Raw genomic sequence first — 23,197 nt, forward strand, 5'->3', positions numbered from 1 at the left:
TGTTGCCCCCATTGCTGTACCTTTATTTTGTTTAAAAAATTTCCTTTGTAAAGAGAAAAATTTTTTTTTTGCAAATCAAGAGAAGAATAGCTGAATGATGGAGGCAGTGGGTACTGGCAGATTCTCTGTTCTGTTGTTTAAAATGTCAGTATTTTATGTGTGGACCACATGCAATTTGCCATTGCGGTAACTAGCTTGAATTAACGTATGTCCATATTAACGTGTAACATTTTGTATATTGAATGAATTTTGAGTGGATTGTTTAGAGATTGTTATGTTGATTTTCAGGATTGCTGTGACTTTGCTTTTGCATAGCATTCTGGTATTGTGTGGATTGTACTACATTGGTGAGAATCAATTTAACTACACAAATATTCCCTTTTATAATCTTTTCATGGAATGCTGGTCATAAGTGTTTTTTCTTATTTTTAAATGCTTAATGCTCAACTGCACTATGTTTAAGCTTATTTTATATATAGTTTGTTACTTTAAACACTTTTTTGGTATTTTTGTATGTTTAATTACAAATTGTACCTATTAAAAACATGGAGGTTTATATTTTATATTCATGTCTCTATGTTATTTGTTTTGTATTATTTTACAGACACCTGATGCAAGCGTTCATGCCGAAACATGGCCAGGGTCAGATCTTTTAATAAAAGTTCTGCTATCCCTATGCTGGGGGCCCTTGGTGGGTTTTTTTTTTGTTGCTATATACTTATGGGACAGGAAAACACGTGGTTTTTTTTTTTTGATTTCCATCTGATGGTATCTAACAGTGACCGTATACAGCAATATATTGTACATCTTGATTGTTAAAAGGGTAGCATGAACAATGATACAAAAGCATGGCGTCGCTTTCAGTCCTGTCCTAGCCCTGGCAACAGCACAGATAATGTGGGAACCATAAAAAATGAGAGGTCCTTTTACTAAGGTGCGCTGAAAAATAGCCTGCGCTGGTGTAGATTACTACTACTATTAAGCATTTCTATAGCGCTACAAGGCGTACGCAGCGCTGAATTGTATTGTATTGGATGCGCGCAGGTCCATTTTTCAGCGCACCTGCAAAAAAGGCCTTTTTTTTTGGCCGAAAATGGACGTGTGGCAAAATAAAAATTGGCACACGTCCATTTTGGGCCTGAGACTTTACCGCCACCCATTGACTTAGCGGTATGGTCTCTCACGTGTTAACCGGGCGGTAATGGTCTGTGTGTGTAGAATGATGATTACCGCCCAGTTTCTGCCGCACACTGGAAAATAAAAATTATTTTGTGGTGCAAGTAGCAGACACGCATAAAAATCAAAATTACCGCCCGGGCCATGCGGTAGCTGGGCAGTATCTCTGAACTGGCGCAAGTAGGCGTCTATGTGGCTTAGTAAAAGGGCCCCTGAGTTTGCTAAGTGTGATGACCAAATTTGAAGCTGCTTTTCATATTATACTGTTCTTCCCACAGGTATATGGTTAACTTCATTCCAATGGGTTGCAGTGAGCTCATGCCACCATTTGGTTGTTATACCAGTGTTATTAATGTTGCCAGTGGCTTTCCAAATCCACAACTGACGTTCTTCTCTCTTGACAATGACTAATCCACCACCAAAACTCAAGAAGACTGAGTAGTACTCATTGTCACTATTTAAGCCTGTTCCAAGTCACATCACAGTCAGATCCAGCATCAAGGCTCTTCCCCTTGTTTGGTTTTATTTCACTGATGAGATACAATAACAACATTGAGATCTGTGAAAATATTTTCTCTTTCCAATGTTTCATTAAGAAAATCTGGAGGTGACAAATCAAGAGATGGTTGCCATCTTTATTGTGGTGCAGCCCAAATTATAGAAGTCAATATACAAATAACTGAGTACATTAATAGCAACACCAGAGAACAGTCCTGTGTTAGTCATCAAGGAAAGGAGATTGAAAGGCATGATGAAATCCTCACATGCCCCCAGGGCTGAATACTAAGCATAAACAGTAAAAGAAGAGAACTGATGATAGCTTATGTTAGGAAGGTGTGAGCGAAGACCCCTATTTATTGTAAGTACAATGCACACAAGCCTAAAATCAATCACTTTCTTTATGACATATCTAGTCTCCAAGCAATGTACTGTGAAGTTCATTGGCGACTGTGATGTGAGTGAAAGGGAGGTTTCAGCACGACCCCTGTCCTTGCTGTATCAGCATTCTCCATCTCAGTGCTCCTCATCAGAAGACAGACTGTCCACTTCATCCTCGTCTCCACCAATAGCCATCCAGAAAGCTTTGGCCACCTAGAGATTAGAGAGATTGTACCTCTGTGATTTAAAGTAGCAGTTGCACTTTTTAACTAAAATTTCAACAAACCTGGAATTAAACTTTTCAAAGCCAGCTTAGTAAGAACTGAGCTAACTAGATCAAACCCTCTGAAAACTGTGTGGAGTTAAGCAGACAAAGTTAGGCTCTTAAGTTTCATTAGGAAGGTAATTTTCAACAGACCCAAGAGTGAGTGGAGACAAGAGAGTTAGGTGGCCAAATCTACTGCTACAATGGCAGGTCAAAATGGGATCAAATTTCCCCCAGTGTCAAACGAGAAAAAGTGCTTCAAAAAAGGAGGAGAGCATGGGAGCTGGGGATAATCATCCCCTTCCTCCTTTGTTCGACAGAAGGGAAGGGGGGAATCCCCCATGGGCACTGTTTTTGTTTCTGATAGCAGGGAGAAAGGGGGGAAAAAATCAGCCAGAGAAACTTTTTTTTAACGTCTCAATTACAGTCAGCTGAGACAAAGTGGAGCAGAAAAAGGTGGTGTTTTAAAGGGCTTAAACAGACAGCACTGATTTTCACTGCTGAGCAGCTAAGTCAGTTAAACATTGCTGGTCTAATTTTGACTGGCCAAGTTTAGCTAAATTTTCAGACAAAAAACCTTGCTAGTAAATTCAGTTGAAAACTTTCTTAAAGATATGATGCTAGTGGCATCAAATAGTACTAAAAAATCCTCTGCTCAATTAATTAAAGCTATACACAAATGCAAAATAAGTAATTATTAGAATATTGATTGATATCAGTATTCTACAATCACACACTGATAATATAAGCAAGTTTATAACAAACTGCAAAGCTCCAGCGTTTAGGAAACAAGTCTCCTTGTGTAGTAAATTTGTGGCGCGTGTTACACGCAAACAAAGCCCGTCTTATTGTAAGCAGCCTTCATATATATTACTCCTCTATGTACAATCACCTAAATGGAACGTATGGATCCAGGCAACTTCCCTGTGTATTATTCCTGAGTGTAGGATCTCGTTAAACGGAACATATGGATACGAGCAGCCTCCCTGTGTGTTATTCCCATGTGTAGGATCTCGTTAAACAGAACATATGGATTCGGGCAGTCTCTCTGTGTATTATTCCCGCGTGCAAAATCTCGTTAAATGGAACATATTGATACGGGCAGCCTCCCTATGTGTTATTCCCGTGTGTAGGATCTCGTTAAATGGAACGTATGGATCTGGGCAGCCTCCCTGTGCGTTAATTCTGTGTGTAAGATCTTGTTAAATGGAACATATGGTTCCGGGGTAGCCTCCCTGTGTGTTATTCCCGCATGTAGGATCTCGTTAAATGGAACATATTGATACGGGCAGCCTCCCTATGTGTTATTCCCGCATGTAGGATCTCGTTAAATGGAACATATTGATACGGGCAGCCTCCCTATGTGTTATTCCCTCGTGTAGGATCTCGTTAAATGGAACGTACTGATACGGGCAGCCTCCCTATGTGTTATTCCCTCGTGTAGGATCTCGTTAAATGGAACGTATGGATCTGGGCAGCCTCTCTGTGCGTTAATCCCGTGTGTAAGATCTCGTTAAATGGAACATATGGATCCGGGGTAGCCTCCGTGTGTATTCTTCTCGAGTGTAGAATCTCGTTAAATGGAACATATAGATACGGACAGCCTCCCTGCGTGTTATTCCTGCATACAGGATGTATTTTTTCAATATATGGATATGGAGGATACAGAAACCTCGACTTGTTTTCATCGCACATGGACTGAATGGGGGCTCTTTGCTGCCTCCTTTCTTCCTCTAGTTACTTACCTTCTCTGCATGAAGTTTTCTTTGCTCATGAGGAAGGGTTGCAGCTTTGTCTGGACAAATACAGAGAGGTGCTTTAGTTATTCTTCTTCAGATAAAATCACAAACTCAACATCAAATAGGTCCAAAAGGACAGCAACAAGTCTGGGAAATTAATTTCATACGGGATACAGAAGTAAAATATATTCATAACTGTCTCCGTTATGCCCTGGTCCACACTAGCTTCTGTCACATCCCAGAGGGGAACACACCCTCTCTGAGGATAATTTTACTGGTACCTATATTGCATCCATTTTATAAATTTATTTATTGCATTTGTATCCCACATTTTCCCACCTATTTGCAGGCTCAAAATGGCTTACAGAGTGTGGTTATGATATAATCATTTCGTGATAACAGGTACAATTCTTATAGTTTGAATGTTGGTAAGAGAAGATAGGTTAAATGCCTCTCTAAACCTGCCCGGCATATTTACACCTACTCTGAGACAGTGCACCTTGTAAAATACACATTTAACTGCTCAGCCTGGCCCCATGAACTATACAATTTCATAAAAGCAGGCACTGTGTGTTCAGGGCCTCGGATTCTACAAAGGCCGCCCAAATTTGGGCGCATATCCATGTACAAAGTAATTAACGTGCCGTTAGCTATTGAAATGATTGGCATTATTTAGGAGTTATGCACAGATCTGCCTAGGTGCTATATTTGTACGCACCTAAACTGTCCGACACACAACTCAGAGGGGGTGTGGTGTTCCAAAAATGTAGGTGCAGTGTTATAGATTAGGGTCATTTAAGTGCCCAACTGCCATTGGGTGCATGTCGGCATTTACATCAGGTTCCAGCAGGCAGAAGCCCCTGCGTCCAAAGTCAGGCCTGGGAATCTGCGCAAAGCACCGTCTCAACCCAGAGCGCTTAGCATGGATTTTTCCTGGCGTTTCAAGTCTGGGCATTATTTACTGAATCTGATCCTTAGTGCCTACTTTTAGGCAAAAATACCCTCCTCCCCCCTACACTCACAACCAAGGTAACTTTATAAGCACCTTTCACACACTGAAAATAGCGTACCACCCCCTAAAGCTGTTCATACATCTATCATTGTGGGCTACCGTTATGATTTTACCACTAACTCATGCTATGTCAGCACATAGACCTAGTTACTAATAACTGAGATTAACAGTAAAATAATACCTCTCAACAGTAGCCCATGGTCATAAGTCCGATAGGCCATATTCTCATGCCACTAACCTTTCATTTCTTGCAGCTTTGTAAAGAGGCGGCTAAAATTCTCGAGGTCTCCGTCACCAGCGGTGAGACTTGCCAGCTCCTGAATGTCTGTGTCCAGCACAGGATCTGCATTAACAACAGTAGATATGAGTTTGAGTGTGTTGCGGAGGGGGTGGGGGGAGGGGAGAACAATATGAGCATTACTCCCAAGGGAAGCCCTTGCTGCAGAAAAAGCAGTAACAGAACCTTCCTGTGTGGCAAAGCTGTCTTCACCACTGTAATCCTCTTACACTACCTATTATAGCAATACCCTAAATCTGTATAGGAAGGGCTCTGGTTTTGTTTTTTAAATATCAGGTTTTCTGCCATTTTGAGCTTCTCTTCATGGTATTTTTGCCTCACTTTTTCACGTGAGTATCGTTGTGTTGACAGAGCTTCTGCACTGCTGCTAATTTGCTCCCTTTGGTGATTCGGAAAGTGTTGTTTCATGGCATAACACAGTAAATGACGGCAGATAAAGACCCGCATGGTCCAATCTGCCCAACAAAGTGGCCACTCAGTGCACATAAGTACATAAGTACATAAGTAGTGCCATACTGGGAAAGACCAAAGGTCCATCTAGCCCAGCATCCTGTCACCGACAGTGGCCAATCCAGGTCAAGGGCACCTGGCACGCTCCCCAAACGTAAAAACATTCCAGACAACGTTACACCCCTTCCTGATTAAACACTTGAATCACAATCAGGACAGCTGGCGATCTGTTACTGCGTCTGTCACAAACAGGCGGTTCCCCATATTACTCAATTAATAAAGGGGATAGAACTCCACTCGTATGAGGAAAGGCTAAAGAGGTTAGGGCTCCAGCTTGGAAAAGAGATGGATGAGGGGAGATAGGATTGAGGTCTACAAAATCCTGAGTGGTGTAGAACGAGTAGAAATAATTTGATTTTTTACTCGTTCCAAAAGTACAAAGAGTAGGGGACACTCAAGGAAGTTACACGGAAATACTTTTAAAACAAATAGGAGGAAGAGGTGGTAACAGCAGTTAGTGTATCTGTATTTTAAAAAGGTTTGAACAGATTCCTGGAGGAAAAGTCCATAGTCTGCTATTGAGATGGACATAGGGGAAGCCAGTGCTTAGATTGTTGCTCCTAATTGTGTTTCTGCCAGGTACTTGTGACCTGGATTGGCCACTGTTGGCTAGATGGACCAGTATGGCTTCTCTTATGTTCTTACTTCCAGGCACTCCCCCAGGTTACCACATCTGTCACATACAGGCAGTTACTGCACCCGTCACATACAGGTGGTTCCACAGGTTACCACACCTGTCACATCCAGGCAGTTGCACATGATACAATAGTATTACACCACCCTGCCAGTTGTCTGGTTTTATTATTATGGCCTCAGCATAGTTACATTCATTATAACAATTAAACCAATAATCCAATCATACTGCTAATTAACATTTTATTTTGTAAGTTCAACCTCCACCACAGAGATCCTGAAGACCAGACTCAGGAATACGATTATCTATATATATCGCTCTCTCTCTATATCTATATATACCTTACTGTACACCACCTTGAGTGAAAACCTTCAAAAAGGCAGTAAATAAATCCTATACATATATGACATAAAATACTGGGGCATTATTTTGTGTATTGAGGGATCTATGTAATTTGTTCTGATACATTGAGGAAGTATTTACCTGGGTGCTCTGACCACAGCCAGGTGTTTAGTGATTTGCATTTGTGAACAACCTGTGAGTCTAGCCTCAGCTGCTTTGTTATAGCCAGCTCACTTCTTGTGAGCTTTGTTCCTTGTGCTGCACTAGTGAGTAATCATTTTTTGAGATATTCTTTTGTTCTTATTTTATTATACTGGGGCATTTGTTTGTATATTTTGGTAGTTTTGTTGGATCTTTTAAATGTATTTATTTATATTTTTAGTACTAACCAGACAGGGAAAACATTGGCCTGTTCCTGCTGGGTATGAACTGCTGTTTTTCTGTACCTATCAATGAATTGCTGTTGTTTGTAGTTGTTTTACACTTTTACGGTGTATTAGGTTGTAGGTTTTTTTTTATATCATATTATCTGATGGCCTTTTATGTATTTATCTTACAGTTTCATGTTAAGCCCCTGATGCAGCCCTTGAGAAGGTGAAACATGTCCATGTTAGGTGCTTAGCAGAATGTTATATGCTGATTTTATGTATCTGCGTTGAATACATTTTGTTTTATTTTACCACATAGGTCTGCTTTTCTTTTTTGCCAATTTTGGGACACAGACCATAGAAGTCTGCTCCTAACTTTAGAAATATTTGTTTAAGCACCACTTCTGTCCATCATTACACATCAACAGTTTTGTTTTGAGTTCATCCTCTTTAAAATAGGGATCCTCTGTTAATCCCATGCATTTTCTAAATTCCTTCACTGTTTTCCCCTCTACTACCTCCACTAGGAGGGTATTCCAGGCATCCACCACCCCTCTCCATGACCAAAGTATTTCCTGATTTTACTCCTAAGTCTATCACCCTGCAACCTCAATTCATGTCCTCTAGGGGTGGGAAAGTGCTGGAACTAGACAAGATTTGTCAACGTAATAATCCTTCCTATTGGCCAAAACATCAAGGATTCTTTTCTCATCTCAGCTGATTGTTTTCTTTCAAATGAGTTGCTTTGTGCCTGGCATCCATGTGTGCCTCCTCCAGCTCCCTCATTTGAGGAACTGTTTGACCTCCGTTATATCAGCTCAGTTTATGCTGCACAATCAAGTAAATGATACACGCAAAAATCCCATAAACTGAGTCAACAAAAAGCAAACAGCAAATGCTTAGAAACAGTGCCAGGTACGGTTCTCTCTAAGTTGTATGGCTGCACATTCTTTTTTAAAACTGCACACTGACTGGCTAGATGCATGCTCCCCTCCCCCCCTCCCAGGTCTACCTTCATCTGGTCTTTACTTCTAGAGGACCAGCTGCAGCTTCCCTCTGAGCCTTCCCTCTTATGTACCCCAACTCTTCCGACAGAACTTCCTGATTGGGTGGGGCAAATCAGAAGGCAGAATCAGGCCAGCTGCAGGCACTGTGTGTGAATCAGTGCAGCTACCAACAAACTGCAGAAGATAAGTTTGATGGCAGACTGAGTGGGGGAGGAAAGGGAGAGAGGAAAGTTGAAACCCAGAGGGGTGGAGGACAGCAGTGAAGAAAGGGAGAGATGCTGGACAATGTGGGTGGAGGGGCAGAGGACAGATGCTGGACAGAAAGGAAAAATGAAAATAAAGACAATGGAAGGGAAAAGCGAAGGGGCAGAGAGATGCTAGGCTATAAATGTATGGATTATTACTATAATCTTATATCCTCCAACCGTCTGGGTTACAATCCAAAGAATAACTGAAGAATTCTTCAAGAAGTTACAATTTCATGCACATCAAAACACTACAATTTTAGCAAACAATAACAAAAATGATCAAAGATTTTAAAAATGGAAAGGAGAAAAGATATTAATAAGACTGACTAGGGAATGAACATTAGCTTGAAAACTTGTTTGTGGAGTAGTCTAGTCTATTCTAGGTTTTGTTCACTTCCCTTTATTACAATAACTTAAGAACATAAGAATAGCCATACTAGGTCAGACCAGTGGGTCCATCTAGCCCAGTATCCTACTTCCAACAGCGGCCAATCCAGGTCAGAAGTACCTAGCAGAAACCCAATTAATAGCAACACTCCATGCTACCAATCCTAGGGTAAGCAGTGGCTTCCCCCGTGTCCCATTTCAATAACAGACTATGTACTTTTCCTCCAGGAACTTGCCCCTTTTTTAAACAGCCATTACCATATCCGCTGGCAACGAGATCCAGAGCTTAACTATTTTTGAGTGAAAAAATATTTCCTCCTATTTGTTTTAAAAACTATTTCCATGTACCGTCATTGCATATCCCCTGGTCTTTGTACTTTTTACTACTACTACTACTATTTAGCACCTTTTGAAAGAGTAAACATAATTTACTTTTACCCTTTCCACACCACTCAGGATTTTGTAGACCTCAATCATATCTCCCCTCAGCCGTCTATTTTCCGAGCTGAAGAGCCCTAATAGCTCTTTAGCCTTTGCTCATATGAGAGGAATTCCATCTCTTTTATATTTTGCTCGCTCCTCTTTGAACCTTTTCTTTTTATTTATTTATTTTTTTTTTTGAGATATGGTGACCAGATCAGAATTGAACGCAAAACTTCAAGGTGAGGTCACGCCACGGAGCGATGCAGAGACATTATATAATTCTTGGTCTTATTTTGTATCCCTTTCCTAATAATTTCTAGCATCCTGTTTGCTTTTTTGGCGGCCACCACAGACTGGGCTTTCAACATACTGTCTGCAATGACACCTAGATCCTTTTCTTCAGTGCTGATTCCTAAGGCAGAACCCAGAATCAGGTAACTGTGATTCGGATTAGTCTTCCAATGTGTATCACTTTGCATTTGTCCACATTAGTTAGATTATATTGCAATGGAATTGATGAGTTGACTTGTCAATCTCACGTAGAGTGAAGAGCCAAACATGACAGTGTGTCTCAGCGTTTTATAAAACTTAAGCAAGTTTAACATGAGTTGCAATATTGTCATTTCATGTTATTTATTCTTTTCATTTATCTGCGCTATTCGTTGGTTATTTTTATGCCCCTTGCCATAAAAACGTGGATATGCAAAATGTGTTTGCATGCTAATATGTTAAATTTTTAAGGCATAATCAGTGATTATTAATCATGTATAAGCTTTTTTAATTAAGGAACATGTGAGTACTTTTACGGTTTGCTGTTGATCATTTTTGGCATGCATTTTTAGTTCTTTGTGCTCTATTTTTCTCAGTGTGAGACTGAAAGATGTTTTTATATTGCAAGATTGTAAAAGACAGAAAAATAGCACCAAATATTTGATGCCTTTTCTTTTGCCTCTTTGGAATCTATAGCACTGGTCTCTTTGTTCATTTGTATAGCAATATTACGCATTTTTAACTTTTTGATTTTTTGCATTCAGGTAGATGTGTCTTGAGTTCTACGATAGGTCATCAGACAGTATGTGGTGGACAACCATTCTTGATACTGGATTATGCCCTGTGCACTACAGATGTTTATAGCTTTACATAATTGGATGGTTTATTAAAGTATTCTTTCTTCACGGGGCTCTACTTTTTTTTGCTTTGGCCTGGATGCTGGACCAGGTGATGCGGATTGGCGTCTACCCACTTGTGAGAAAATGAAACCTGCTGTCCTCGGAGAATACCTGTAACAGGTATCTTCGCTTTATTTGCGCCTCAAGCATGTAAATTTGCAGGATACTAGCACTTCCGTGTGTAAGGGCATGCGTAAATCGCATAATGCATAAATGGAAGGGATGTACACAAAGGTTGGGCTCTCACTTATACAAAAAAACTTACAGAATACTCAATGTACATCCCTGCAGACTTACACCGTGTCTATGGCCTGGTGTAACTGTGGGCATGTTCTTTCATGGAATAGCCTCCCGGTGGAGGTTGTGGAGACGAGGACTGTGTCAGAATTTAAGAAAGCATGGGACAGTCACATGGCGATCCCTTAGGAAAAGTAACAGTCAGTGGTTACTGAGGACGGGCAGACTGGATGGGCCATTTGGCCTTTGTCTGCCATCATGTTTCTATGTTTTTCAGTTTACCCTTTCTTTAGATAAAAGTGTTATGTTTTATCTGTCCGCTTGTAAGAATCTAGATTCTCATTTTTATGATCACAAATGTTACATTTTATTGGAATTTGGTTAACCTATGTTTCATTCATACACAAATATATTCCTTATATAATTTTTCCCCAGTTGACGTATTTTTGTCCCAGGTTGTTAGTGTAGGAATGTCAACACATGTTAAAGGGGACTAATGCAAGTCATATCACCGTAACATGGGGTACGTAACATTACTGCAGGTTGAATAGTATTGAGATGCAAACTTGACTGCGAGAGTACTGCTAGGGGTCGCCAATGCCATTTTGAACCGCTGCTGGCAAGGACAGAAGTGACTGGGTTTCACTCCTGCCCACTAGACACCAGGGATTTGAGACTTTGCCTGCCTCCTTTCAGAGTTGCTCCTGGGATGATGGAATAAAACGCCGTTTTCGAGGTTGCTCGCAAGCAGTATTATTCATATACCGCAGGAGTCAGCTCCTGCCAGTCCAGGACTCCCTTAGGAAATTAAGGTGTGGTAAATGTCCAACTTTTACAGCATCTTGATAAGATTGGAGATTTTGTTTTTGGGTGGGGGTATTTTTGAGACTTCTCACATTCACATACAGACAACCAGACATTGTAAAGTATGTTTATTTGTATTCACAACCTACCTAGCAGTTGATAGGAGTAATTTAGAATTATTTATCTGTTCTTTATTTAAATACATCCAGGCTAGTTCAGCCTTTACAATAATGTCTCTAAGTTCAGTATTTTGCCAGTATGTTTATAATATCTTATTACAAACTATATATCCTGAACTAATTTCAGCTTTCCCCAGGATCTAGGTTAAAAGCTGCTCTCGGTCCTTTTTAAACCTTAACACAGTTCCACGCTAGTTAAGGTTCGGCCCATCCTTTTGGAAGAACCCCCTCCCCCCCCCCCAAAAAAAAAATGTTGCCGTAAACCTAACAAATCTAAAGCCCTCTCCTTTGCACCATTGTCTCTTTGACACACAGACCGTGGAGCTCTGCCTCCCTCTGAAGCCCCAACAAGTCTCATTTTGAGCATGGCATGGCTGTTTTGTCTATTTATGATGCAAACGTGCTTCTGGTTTTGTGCCGTTGATGGCTGGCAGAAGTCACAGGTAGCTAATGTGTGGATATCAGTTAAAGCTAATCAACAAGTTCAGGCAGAAATCTGGAGACGGGAGGCATATTTTCAAAGCACTTAGCCTTCCAAAGTTCCATAGGTTTCTATGGAACTTTGGAAGGCTAAGTGCTTTGAAAATATGCCTCCTGGCAGGTCATCTCCTAGTTCCCCTCCCTCACACAAATATTTGGTCCGAGAGGCTCACCTACAGTGATGTCCACGTGAGAGTCGCTGGTGCCGTCTGTGCCTCTGCCATTCTCTTGAAGGGACTGTGCCGTGTCTCCCGTGATTGCATCGGACTGCTGCAGTAAAATTCTCAGGTCACATAAGACAGAATTTGATTTACAGCCGTATTCCAGTAACCATAACTGATAGGAAAAAAGTGCAAAGGTGCTCCAACCTCCCTGGCCAATAAAATGTATGTGGCAAATCTCAATCTTCAGAGGTATCCACAATGAACATACAGAAATCTTATTCACTAAAATTACTAGATTCTCCAGGTGACTTAAAAAAACAACAAAGTCAAAATGTAAAAAAAGTTAGATCTGATTTAATATCTAGGCAATTCCTTGTAGCTTCTTTCTTGTAACTTAACCCTTTCCGACTGGCTGTTTGCTTTTTCTACTGGGATTTCACTGGCTGCAAATAATATCAAACTTTAGACTTGATTGACCAGGAGCCTTCCCATTTACAGAACGACTGAGTTTAAAAAATTACTATTTTTTAAAACAAATAAAAACTTTATTAAAAAAAATAAGCTTTTACAGAGTGATCCTTAGATAAATGCTCAAAAACAATTAGAACAAATTCCTAATTGTTAGGGCTTTGTTAAGGTCTTCATTTCTTCAAATGTTTAAAGTTGAAAAAATTAAAGGAAGCAGAAAAACATACCAGATCTTCATTCCTGGCTATCAGAAGTGTCCCTTTTGAACAGCCATGGATGCCACAATGCAACTACATGTAAATGCTTAATTAAAAAGAATTTCAAATTAGGCCAAGGTTGATTCTAGGGGACTCCGTGTGAAAAAGAGGTTTCTTAAACTTTGGACCCCATTTCTGGACACATTAACTGTTTGGGTTCGTTCTGCTGTTCTTAATGATTTAGAAGTCTAATTTGTGACCCTGAGCTCAAGACCCCAACCATGCTCACATTATACCTTGCTGCCCGAGGTTATTTAAGTGGGACGTTGAACGAGAGAAACAGGTACGGGGATGGTGGTGGGGAGGGATTGGTAGGAATTGGATTTAATTTGGCATTTGTGATATGCTTAGTTTGGTTGTTGTTTTGGCCACATTGTTCTTGGACACATTTGGCTTTGATATACCTATAAAAATTACTCTAAATAAATTCAGTCAAGGTTTCTCATACCAATTTTGGTGACTCCACAGCCAAATGAAGCGTTTTGGGATATCCAGAATGAATACACAGGAGATAACTGTACACAATGGAAACCCAATATATCATAAGAACATATAAGTACATAAGTATTGCTATACTGGGACAGACTGAAGGTCCATCAAGCCCAACATCCTGTTTCCAACAGTGGCCAATCCAGGTCACTAGTACCTGGCAAGATCCCCAAAAAGTACAATGCATTTTATGCTGCTTATCCTAGAAATAAGAACTGGATTTTCCCAGAGTCCATTTTAATAATGGCTTATAGACTTTTTCTTTTAGGAAGCTATCCAAACCTTTTGTAAACCCCGCTAAGCTAACTGCTTTTTACTAGATTCTCTGGCAACGAATTCCAGAGTTTAATTACACGTTGAGTGAAGAAATGTTTTCTCTGATTAGTTTTAAATTTACTACTTTGTAGCTTCATTGCATGCCCCCTAGTTCTAGTATTTTTGGAAAGCGTAAACAGACGCTTCACATCTACCCGTTCAACTCCGCTCATTATTTTGTAGACCTCTATCATATCTCCCCTCAGCCGCCTTTTCTCCAAGCTGAAGAGCCCAAGCCGCTTTAGCCTTTCCTCATAGGGAAGTTGTCCCATCCCCTTTATCATTTTCATCGCCCTTCTCTGTACCTTTTCTAATTCCACTATATATTTTTTGAGATGCAGTGACCAGAATTGCACACAGTAAAGGTGTGGTCACACCATGGAGTGATACAAAGGCATTAGAATGTCCTCATTTTTGTTTTCTATTCTTTCCTAATAATACCCAACATTCTATTTACTTTCTTAGCCGCCGCCACACCCTGAGCAGAGGGTTTCAACGTATCATCAACGATGACAACACCTGGATCCCTTTCCTGGTCGGCGACTCCTAATGTGGAACCTTGCATTACGTATATTTAGTAAGGATTTTCTGAAGACACACAGCTAGCTGTGGAGTCCGCTGGACAGGTTTAAGAAGCCCTGGCTGCAGGTTTGTACTTCTTGCAGGGAGAAGTGGAGGAATAGCAGGCTGAGAAGCCAAGGTTCAAATTCCAGTGATGCTCCCTGTGATCTCAGGCAAGTCACGTAACCTTTCACCGTCTGAGGTTCAAACATATTTTAAGCCCTTAGGGGTCAGGAAAATACCTAATGTACCTAAATGAAACTTACTTTGGGCTAGTACTGAAGGTGCAAACTAAATTTAAAAAACCCTTTTTCAGAAAAGCAACGAACGTAAGGTACTGGAATCCCCTATGTGGTGGCAAACGCTATCAGCAGTGAGCCATGGGTCACATAGAGGTACAGTGTCTTTGAAATAGGACAGGAACGTTTGCTCACCTCTGCCTGCTGAGCCTCCTGTGATCTGGTGCTGTTGTGTGCTCCAGCTAATGTACTAAACAGGCCAAAGCCTTGATGGTGGTCTGGAGGGAAAAGAAGCCTCAAGTAAGTAGTGCAGAGCAGAAGAACTATTGACATCATTATAACAGGCTGCTACAGCACCTCTTAAATGCTTCCGTGAAAGGAAACATACCCCATCTATTTACTGAAATTTACTACTACAAAAAAAAAAAATTCAAAGTGCTTTATGGGGTAACAGAAATCAATTACAGCCTGCTGCTGGAACTCATGTAACAGATGGACAATCTGGGCTCAGTCCCTGGAATAATGCTTTTGTGTGCAATGACCCCAGACTGACCTACCATTCTTCATTTTTACATTGGACCAGACGTTGGCATTTAAGGCCTGTACAATCCGCTTCACTCCTGTGGTCTCTGGGAAGTCATCTATATGAAAAAATATGTGCAATGTTACAAAAAAAAAAAAACATAGCACTGGAAAGTAATTCAGACAAATGAATCTTTTGGCATGTTTCAATTTTATTTAATACACCAACCCTCAAACACAATTGTTAAGCAGTTCACATTTCTAAAATAAATTATACATCACAAATAAAAGTAGAAAAAAAAACCCACCCGTAAAACAGAATCATCCCCATGTTCAATGGAACTTTCTATTCTGAGTCCTGCAGACTTATGGCATTGGAGGTTTTTTGTTTTTTTTAATGCATTGCATGTTCTTTACTTGGATCCCAAAGGTGTCATGAGGGTTAACGGCATTTTTTTCGCAGCTGTTTGTGGTCTGTCGGGGCACACGCCAGGGGCTGCCCTTTATCTCCCTTACTTTTTGTGTTGGTGTTGGATCCTCTTCTTACTAATATTTTGGCAAACCCCAATATAACTGGAGTGACCCTTAAAGACATCAGAATTTAAAATCTCTGTGTTTGCAGATGACTTATTGATTCATCTCGTGTTGGCTTTGTCGGAGCAAGTTAGGTAAGGCTGGGTGGGTCAGTTTCTGTTACATGGGCAAAGAACTCTTTTAGATACTTGGGATTTCAATTATGTATGAAAGCTTCAGGAGTTGTATCATCTTAATATCTCTCATTTATTAGACTCCATGGTGGAACACTTATCGAGTTGGCAGAGATTACCCCTTGGGTTGCATGATAGGATACACATTTTTAAGATGGTAGAATTCCCCAGATAGCTATACACCTTGCAAATGCTTCCCCTTAAATTATTGAGGAAGGAAATTTTCATTGGCATATCTCCTGTTTTTGTTGGGGTGGTAAAAAAACGAAAGTCTCTCTGCAAATGCTCTTGAGTAATTGACAGGGGATTGATTCCTGAATAAGGAAGATTATACCCCTACTTGGGTGGAGGTGGAGTTTGCTGCATAGCATTTTAAATTTCTGTTACGGGTGTCTGGAAGGGCCACTCCCCTCTGGCCTGTGGGGAAGCATTCTATAGAATCCTTTACAGAAATTGTGGCTTGATTTAACTAGTTTCTGGGGTGCTTCCCGCCCCCCCCCCCCCCAAATGCCTCAGCTCTCTTGCCTATTTGGAGGAACGCAGAGTTTCTTGCTGGGATTGAGAATGAGACCTTTAGAAGATGGAAGGGCCCGGGAATCTCGCATTTGTAATATGTACTGAATCCGACAGGTGGGTTACCACCATTACAGACTGTTGGGGGGGGGGGGGGGGGAGGATCTTTAGTTCAAGTGGCAGACGCCTTTATTTACCATCAATTGCAACGTTATGTTTCTACCTTAGATGTAACTGCCCTGTCTCAGTTCTAACTTTATATTCTCTTATAAATTTACAAGGCAAAGTTCATCTCAGTTTCATGTCTTCATAGAGCAAATTTAAAATTCTGCCCCTTGAAAAGCACATCACACTTGTCAGACAAATGGGGAGTGGATTTGCACAGGTCACCTGCTTCCCTGGATCTTAGCAGATTGATTGCTCGGATTCCAAATTTGACAGTAGCGGCAGATCTATAGAAATGTCAATTCAGGGTGCTGCATTGTACATACATCACCCAAACTCGGTTATTTAATATGAGAGACATTGATTCTACTGTCTGTAAAAAGTGAACGCTACAACATAATTCATTCATAATTCACAAAATTCTTTATGGTGAAGTCCCTGACTACATGATTGACCTAATCAGCCTGCCACTGAGGAATGCATTAAGATTATCCCGTTCATACCTTAACCTTCATTATCCAACCTGCAACGGACTTAAGAATAAATCCACATATGCTTCATCTTTCTCCTTCATCAGCTTACAATTATGGAATTCCTTGCCAAAAGCTATAAAAACCATTCACAACCATCTAAATTTCAGAAAATCTCTAAAGACTTTGTTATTTGGTAGAGAGGTGTGTCAAAGTAATGCTTTGATGTTTCTCTTATATACACTGTCAGCTAGCACATTTGCTTATTTCCGATCTGAGGAAGAAGGGCAACCTTCGAGGGCTGGTCAAGAGGTGTATTGGGTTGTGTCCGGTGAAAGGGGTGTCATCTTGTTTTCTTTTCCATGTTTTATTTCGTTTGATTTCTATAGATTCTACATGGAATGTTGCTATTCCACTAGCAACATTCCATGTAGAAGTCGGCCCTTGCAGATCACCAATGTGGCCGCGCAGGCTTCTACATGGAATGTTGCTAGTGGAATAGCAACATTCCATGTAGAATCTCCAATAGTAGCAACATTCCATGTAGAATCTCCAATAGCAGCAACATTCCATGTAGAATCTCCAATGGTATCTATTTTACTGTCATAGTAATGCTTGAATGTTTTCACTTATATACACTGTCAGCTAGCACATTTGCTTGTTTCCGATCTGAGGAAGAAGGGCAACCTTCGAGGGCTGGTCAAGAGGTGTATTGGGTTGTGTCCGGTGAAAGGGGTGTCATCTTGTTTTCTTTTCCATGTTTTATTTCGTTTGATTTCTATAGATTCTACATGGAATGTTGCTATTCCACTAGCAACATTCCATGTAGAAGTCGGCCCTTGTAGATCACCAATGTGGCCGCGCAGGCTTCTACATGGAATGTTGCTAGTGGAATAGCAATATTCCATGTAGAATCTCCAATAGTAGCAACATTCCATGTAGAATCTCCAATAGTATCTATTTTACTGTCATAGTAATGCTTGAATGTTTTCACTTATATACACTGTCAGCTAGCACATTTGCTTGTTTCCGATCTGAGGAAGAAGGGCAACCTTCGAGGGCTGGTCAAGAGGTGTATTGGGTTGTGTCCGGTGAAAGGGGTGTCATCTTGTTTTCTTTTCCATGTTTTATTTCGTTTGATTTCTATAGATTCTACATGGAATGTTGCTATTCCACTAGCAACATTCCATGTAGAAGTCGGCCCTTGTAGATCACCAATGTGGCCGCGCAGGCTTCTGCTTCTGTGAGTCTGACGTCCTGCAAAACAGAAGCCTGCGCAGCCTTCTACATGGAATGTTGCTAGTGGAATAGCAACATTCCATGTAGAATCTCCAATAGTAGCAACATTCCATGTAGAATCTCCAATGGTATCTATTTTACTGTCATAGTAATGCTTGAATGTTTTCACTTATATACACTGTCAGCTAGCACATTTGCTTATTTCCGATCTGACGAAGAAGGGCAACCTTCGAAAGCTAATCAAGAAATGTATTAAGTTATGTCCAATAAAAAAGGTATCATCTTATTTTCTTTTCCATGTTTTCTTTTGTTTGATTTCTATTGATAACCTTTGTTATTTGGAAAAGCTTACCCCAAGGACTCAACATGTGTCTCCACTATTTGATTCATAACAATATAATGACAATTTTGGACACATCCACCCTTCCCTTCTCTCCCCTGATTTCTCTGTTCCTTTCGTTTCTTCCCCATCTTCTCCTTTATTTCTTATGTAGGTTTCATGATGTATTAGCTTAATTTACTGCATTGGCGTCCGCCTTTGCAGTGTGATGTAAGCCACATTGGGCCTGACACAGTTGGGAAAATGTGGGGTATAAATGAGATAATAAATAAATTTTTCCACACTTTGGGAATTTTCAAGGGTTTGTCAATTTTGGACTCAGGTTGTTCGTTATTTAGGTCATATTCTGGGGTCGCCTATACCACTCTCAGCCCTGTTTTTTTTGTTGGATAAATAGGAGTTTATATTGCAGAGCAGGGGTGGCTGTACACTTATCCACAAGGCAGCGTTACTAGGTAAAATGTCAATCCTGACAGTCTGGACCGTCTCCAATTCCCCTTCTTTCTGAGGCTGGAGGAGTCTCTAACATCTTACTATGTTGATGAAGAAACAAAAGGTTGGTCTATCTTTTAGGAGGTACCCAGCAACAGTACTTGTGGCATTAAAATACTGGGGTGTTTTTCGTTTCCTAATTAGTTGGAAAATAAACACCTAAAATGTACAAAGGTCCTCCATTTTCTAAAATACAGATCCCTCTAATTTCAGAGTTGTATATTGTGAAATTTAGTTTTGCTTATTCATTTCCTTGAACCCTACTACACAAGTCCAGATGCAAAGTTTTATGTCACCCTACCAGCAGATACAGACAATACAGCTTTTCCAGTAACACCATCACTAGTATAAGAGCTAGTGCAGCCCTGGAACTTGCCAGTACACTACTGACAAAACCTCAGATAATAAACATTGATCAAAATGCTAGAACTCCAAACCAGACTGAAAAACTCCAGCTCTTGGGTTCCTCTGCATGGATAAAGACTAGGTCATCAATAACCTAATGCTGAAAATTAGGGTAATACTCCTTTTGCAGCCGCCTGGAAGGGCCCTGGACTGGTCTAGTAGAATTGAAGGAAAGGAAACTTAATAGATAAGACTGAATTCCACCTTTCTTGCCTGCAAATAGGTGGGAAATCCTGTTAGACCAGTTCAAATGCATGGGAAGTACCTAACCTTTAAGATATCAGTCAGATGGAAGTCTTCCCGTCTTCCCAAAAACAAAATCTTCTCTGGTATATATATCCAACCTTTAGTGTTTGACAAAAGAATGCAGGAAGGACCAGGTAGCAACCCTGGCCTTAGCCCATGAAGACATCTGGAGTCTTGTTGAATGTGCTAAAAACCCCACTGACTGAAGAATCCAGTTTAAAATGTATGCAGCCCAAATCACCTCCCTAACCAAGCAAGACAGACACGAGTTGGAAGGTTAAATGCAAAGCCACGGGAATCTTTGGTGCTGCTTCCGGCATCTGTTGGAGACAAAGGAACTGGCAAGTTCCAGGGCTGTTCTTCAGGTTCCCCATTTATGGTGCCAGGAACTCTGCTTTCTGGATTGCCACTATCACTGTCTCTATCCATAAATGGGGAACCTGAAGAACAGAACTGACCTCCTTGAGGTTGAGTATAGAAGAAATGGTCTGTCTTTCTTGGGCATCATAAAATAAACAGACTACTGGCCTTGCTCCTCCACCAACAGAAGCAGCCTCGCCAGAGTTGATTCCACACACATCATTTTGAAGCTGAGCCATAAAGGCATCAAAACCTGGAGAAGTGAACTTGACTACATAGCAATCCACGACTCTTTACACTAGTGATGTCATTTGGGGAAAAAAAAAAAAGAAAAACAGTGTTTTCGGTCTCCATTTGTTGCCAGGGTGGCATAAACCATCTGTCTGGACTGGACAAGCATGATAATAAAAAAAAAAAAAATTTGAGGTGTTATTTACTAATAGTTGGTTGCACTGGGCCAGTAACAGACCTCTAATTTCCAGTCAATAGTACATTAGAAACAACAATTAGAGCTTCATGCCACTTTCAGCTCAGTTTCTGCCCATTATTCTACCCAATGTCTGTTCTGGGTATGCTGCATACTGTCTTGGAATTGCCCACATTGACACTGGACACAAAGAAGTCAAGAGGAAGTGATGTAACACATCCTTTCTACCGCTCAAATTTTATATCACAAATGTGTCCATCTTCCAATCACACTCAAGTGCTTTACTGTGAGTACTGAATGATTTGAAAGTCCTCTTAGACCATTTGCCTTGATCCTGCTCGAGTGGTGGCTAGATGAAAGCACCAAAGTTGCAGTGGGGAGGAGAGGAAAGTCTAAGCGGTGACACCCCAGTGAACCTGTTCTACAAACCATCTTCAAGGAGGGAAAGTTGGCTAACTGGTATGCACTGGATTTCAAGATCCAGCACTTGGACCATTCCATAGCAAGTCATAAGGGAGCTATTCTCCTCATCCCTTTTCTAAAATTTTAACTATAACTTGTGATAAAGCACTTGATTTACAGAAGGGCAAGAGAGGCAGGGATAGGTTCTCTTGCTATATTACTTTCATAAAGCATAACCAATGATCGTACTGGACAGTATACAGTCTTCATGCCTGACTCACACCTACCTCAATCGACCACAACTTAACCTTGTATTTGTTATCCACCGACTGGCAAACGCCTGTACGGTACTATGTAAGCCACATTGAGCCTGCAAATAGGTGGGAAAATGTGGGGTACAAATGTAACAAATAAATAAATAAATATTTCCACCAGCAACTGAGACCTGTGTGTGAAACCATATGACATGGCAATGACCACCTCCTTTCTGCCAACCACATGCCCTCTGCACCTGTTTTCTCTTCCACACTGGAAGTCTGGAATGTCTGTCACGATTCACTTCCTGGCAGACAGAACCATTAAGTTCTCATTAACAATAACAATATCCTAACTTCAACTTTCTGAGTCCAGCACAACATGAAATGTAAATATTAGTCAACAGACTGACTGAATCTTTAGGTTCCAGACCTATGAAGAAGTCTGTTTGGGTTTCTTGCCAGCTTTAATTTACTTATCTGCTGAGATACGAATGAATGGCAGCATTAACATTGAACGATGACATTACAGTTGCGGTGTGGCCCTTGGAACACATTTAAAGTATCAATGTTCTCGTCCTTCAGCACTCAAACCTCATTCCATCCCACCACCACCCTGTCAGACCTGCTTGAGACCCTGTGGTACAGTGAGGCAGGGAAGAGAGGTGCACACAAGCTTCCCTATAGTCTTTGTGCTGCATACGATAAGTACCACAGAAAGGCAGTATATCAAATGCATTAACCTTACTCCTACCCATAGTCTACGGGAGGAGGAGAGTCTCTCACTGTAGCAACAGACTCATCTTTCCATCAGAAAGCTATAGCAGTGTAAACATCACATCCATGAGTCTTTGTGAGACTTTAAAAGGGCCAGCAAGAAGATTTTTACACTACAGCAGTTTAAGACCTCACAGGCCTCTTTTTCAGATGATATCCACAACAAGCAGTAACTCACCATCTTCATCAGGAACATCCTCTGGATTCAACTCCACAAGCTCAAAGCCATGTTTAATGCACCACTCCTGGGCTCTCTGCCGGTTCACCCCTAAAACACAGCAAGACAAATACAGACATCCAGCTCACTTTTTTATTAAGCAAATGCAGTCACCATACATCAGAAGCTAAATGAAGCTCCTGAAGCCCTCCTTCAAGGTTAGTCAGAGGACATGCCTCACCAATGTGAGACACTGCCAATGGTGAAAAGCCGTGTAGAAACCGTTACAAAACAGAGAAATGATTTAGGAAAGCAGGTGAGCAAATAGAAATCATTACCACATTTCAGATCCCACTTGAGTGCTGATTCCAGCATGCTGCCCGAATCACCTACTCTGAATTACAACAGCTGCTTTGATAGAAAAACAACGTCCACCCTTTATCTGTCTAACACCCATGATTTAAGTCCAGGCATCTGTCCTAGCGGTGATAAACCCCCTTTCCAATCCATCAAGAAACCCAACAAAATTCAGAGATAAAAACAGAGAACAAATAAGAAAGTGCATTTCCAGAAATCAACCTTTTACTGCCATCTCTGTCTGTAGTCAGGACACTCAGGAAGTGAACAGTAGCAAAGAAAGCACTTAAATTCCACAAGTTTGTAGCTGTTAAGAGGTAATGCCATTCTTATGCTGTAACACTCAAAAGGAAAGCAAACTCAAGCACCAGGGAGAGAAAACCTATGACCCTGCCCCCCCCTCCCCAAGCCACCCTATAGAATCAGTGATGGCAAACCTTTCAGAGACCAAGTGCCCAAACAGCAACCCAAAATCTAATTATTTATCGCAAAGTGCCAACAGGGTCCCCCCTCCCTCCCTTCGAGTTCCAGGCCCCCTCCCTCCAAAATTTTAAAAGTCATCTATCTTACCTCGTCGGGGTTAGGGCAGCAGCAGCGGTAAAAAGCATGCAGGCTCGGCTTGGTGCTTAGTTCAGTTTTCCCTTCTCTCTCTCTCAGCTCTGGTCCCGCCCTCATTTCCTGTTTCCGCAAGGGCAGGACCAGAGCTGAGAGAGA

The 23,197-nt window shown here is 41.0% G+C and overlaps 1 protein-coding gene across 2 annotated transcripts in view; it reads right to left on the minus strand.

Moving 5' to 3' along the window:
- Positions 1-1,784: 1,784 nt before the first annotated feature.
- AAGAB (alpha and gamma adaptin binding protein) overlaps positions 1,785-23,197 on the minus strand; it is a 55,572-nt gene continuing 34,159 nt past the window's right edge. Inside the window, exons 4-10 of one of the 2 annotated variants that reach the window (XM_030189795.1) lie at positions 22,148-22,237; positions 15,208-15,291; positions 14,846-14,928; positions 12,331-12,424; positions 5,310-5,414; positions 4,066-4,115; positions 1,785-2,268 (exon numbers count right to left, since the gene is read on the minus strand). In XM_030189795.1, coding sequence (XP_030045655.1) covers positions 2,191-2,268; positions 4,066-4,115; positions 5,310-5,414; positions 12,331-12,424; positions 14,846-14,928; positions 15,208-15,291; positions 22,148-22,237 — 584 coding nt within the window. In that variant the 3' untranslated portion in view covers positions 1,785-2,190. Of the gene's footprint in view, positions 2,269-4,065; positions 4,116-5,309; positions 5,415-12,330; positions 12,428-14,845; positions 14,929-15,207; positions 15,292-22,147; positions 22,238-23,197 lie in introns of both variants that reach the window. The other variant, XM_030189794.1, reaches the window with a different exon arrangement.

Source organism: Microcaecilia unicolor, chromosome 1 (assembly GCF_901765095.1).
Source record: "Microcaecilia unicolor chromosome 1, aMicUni1.1, whole genome shotgun sequence".
Classification (NCBI taxonomy): domain Eukaryota; kingdom Metazoa; phylum Chordata; class Amphibia; order Gymnophiona; family Siphonopidae; genus Microcaecilia; species Microcaecilia unicolor.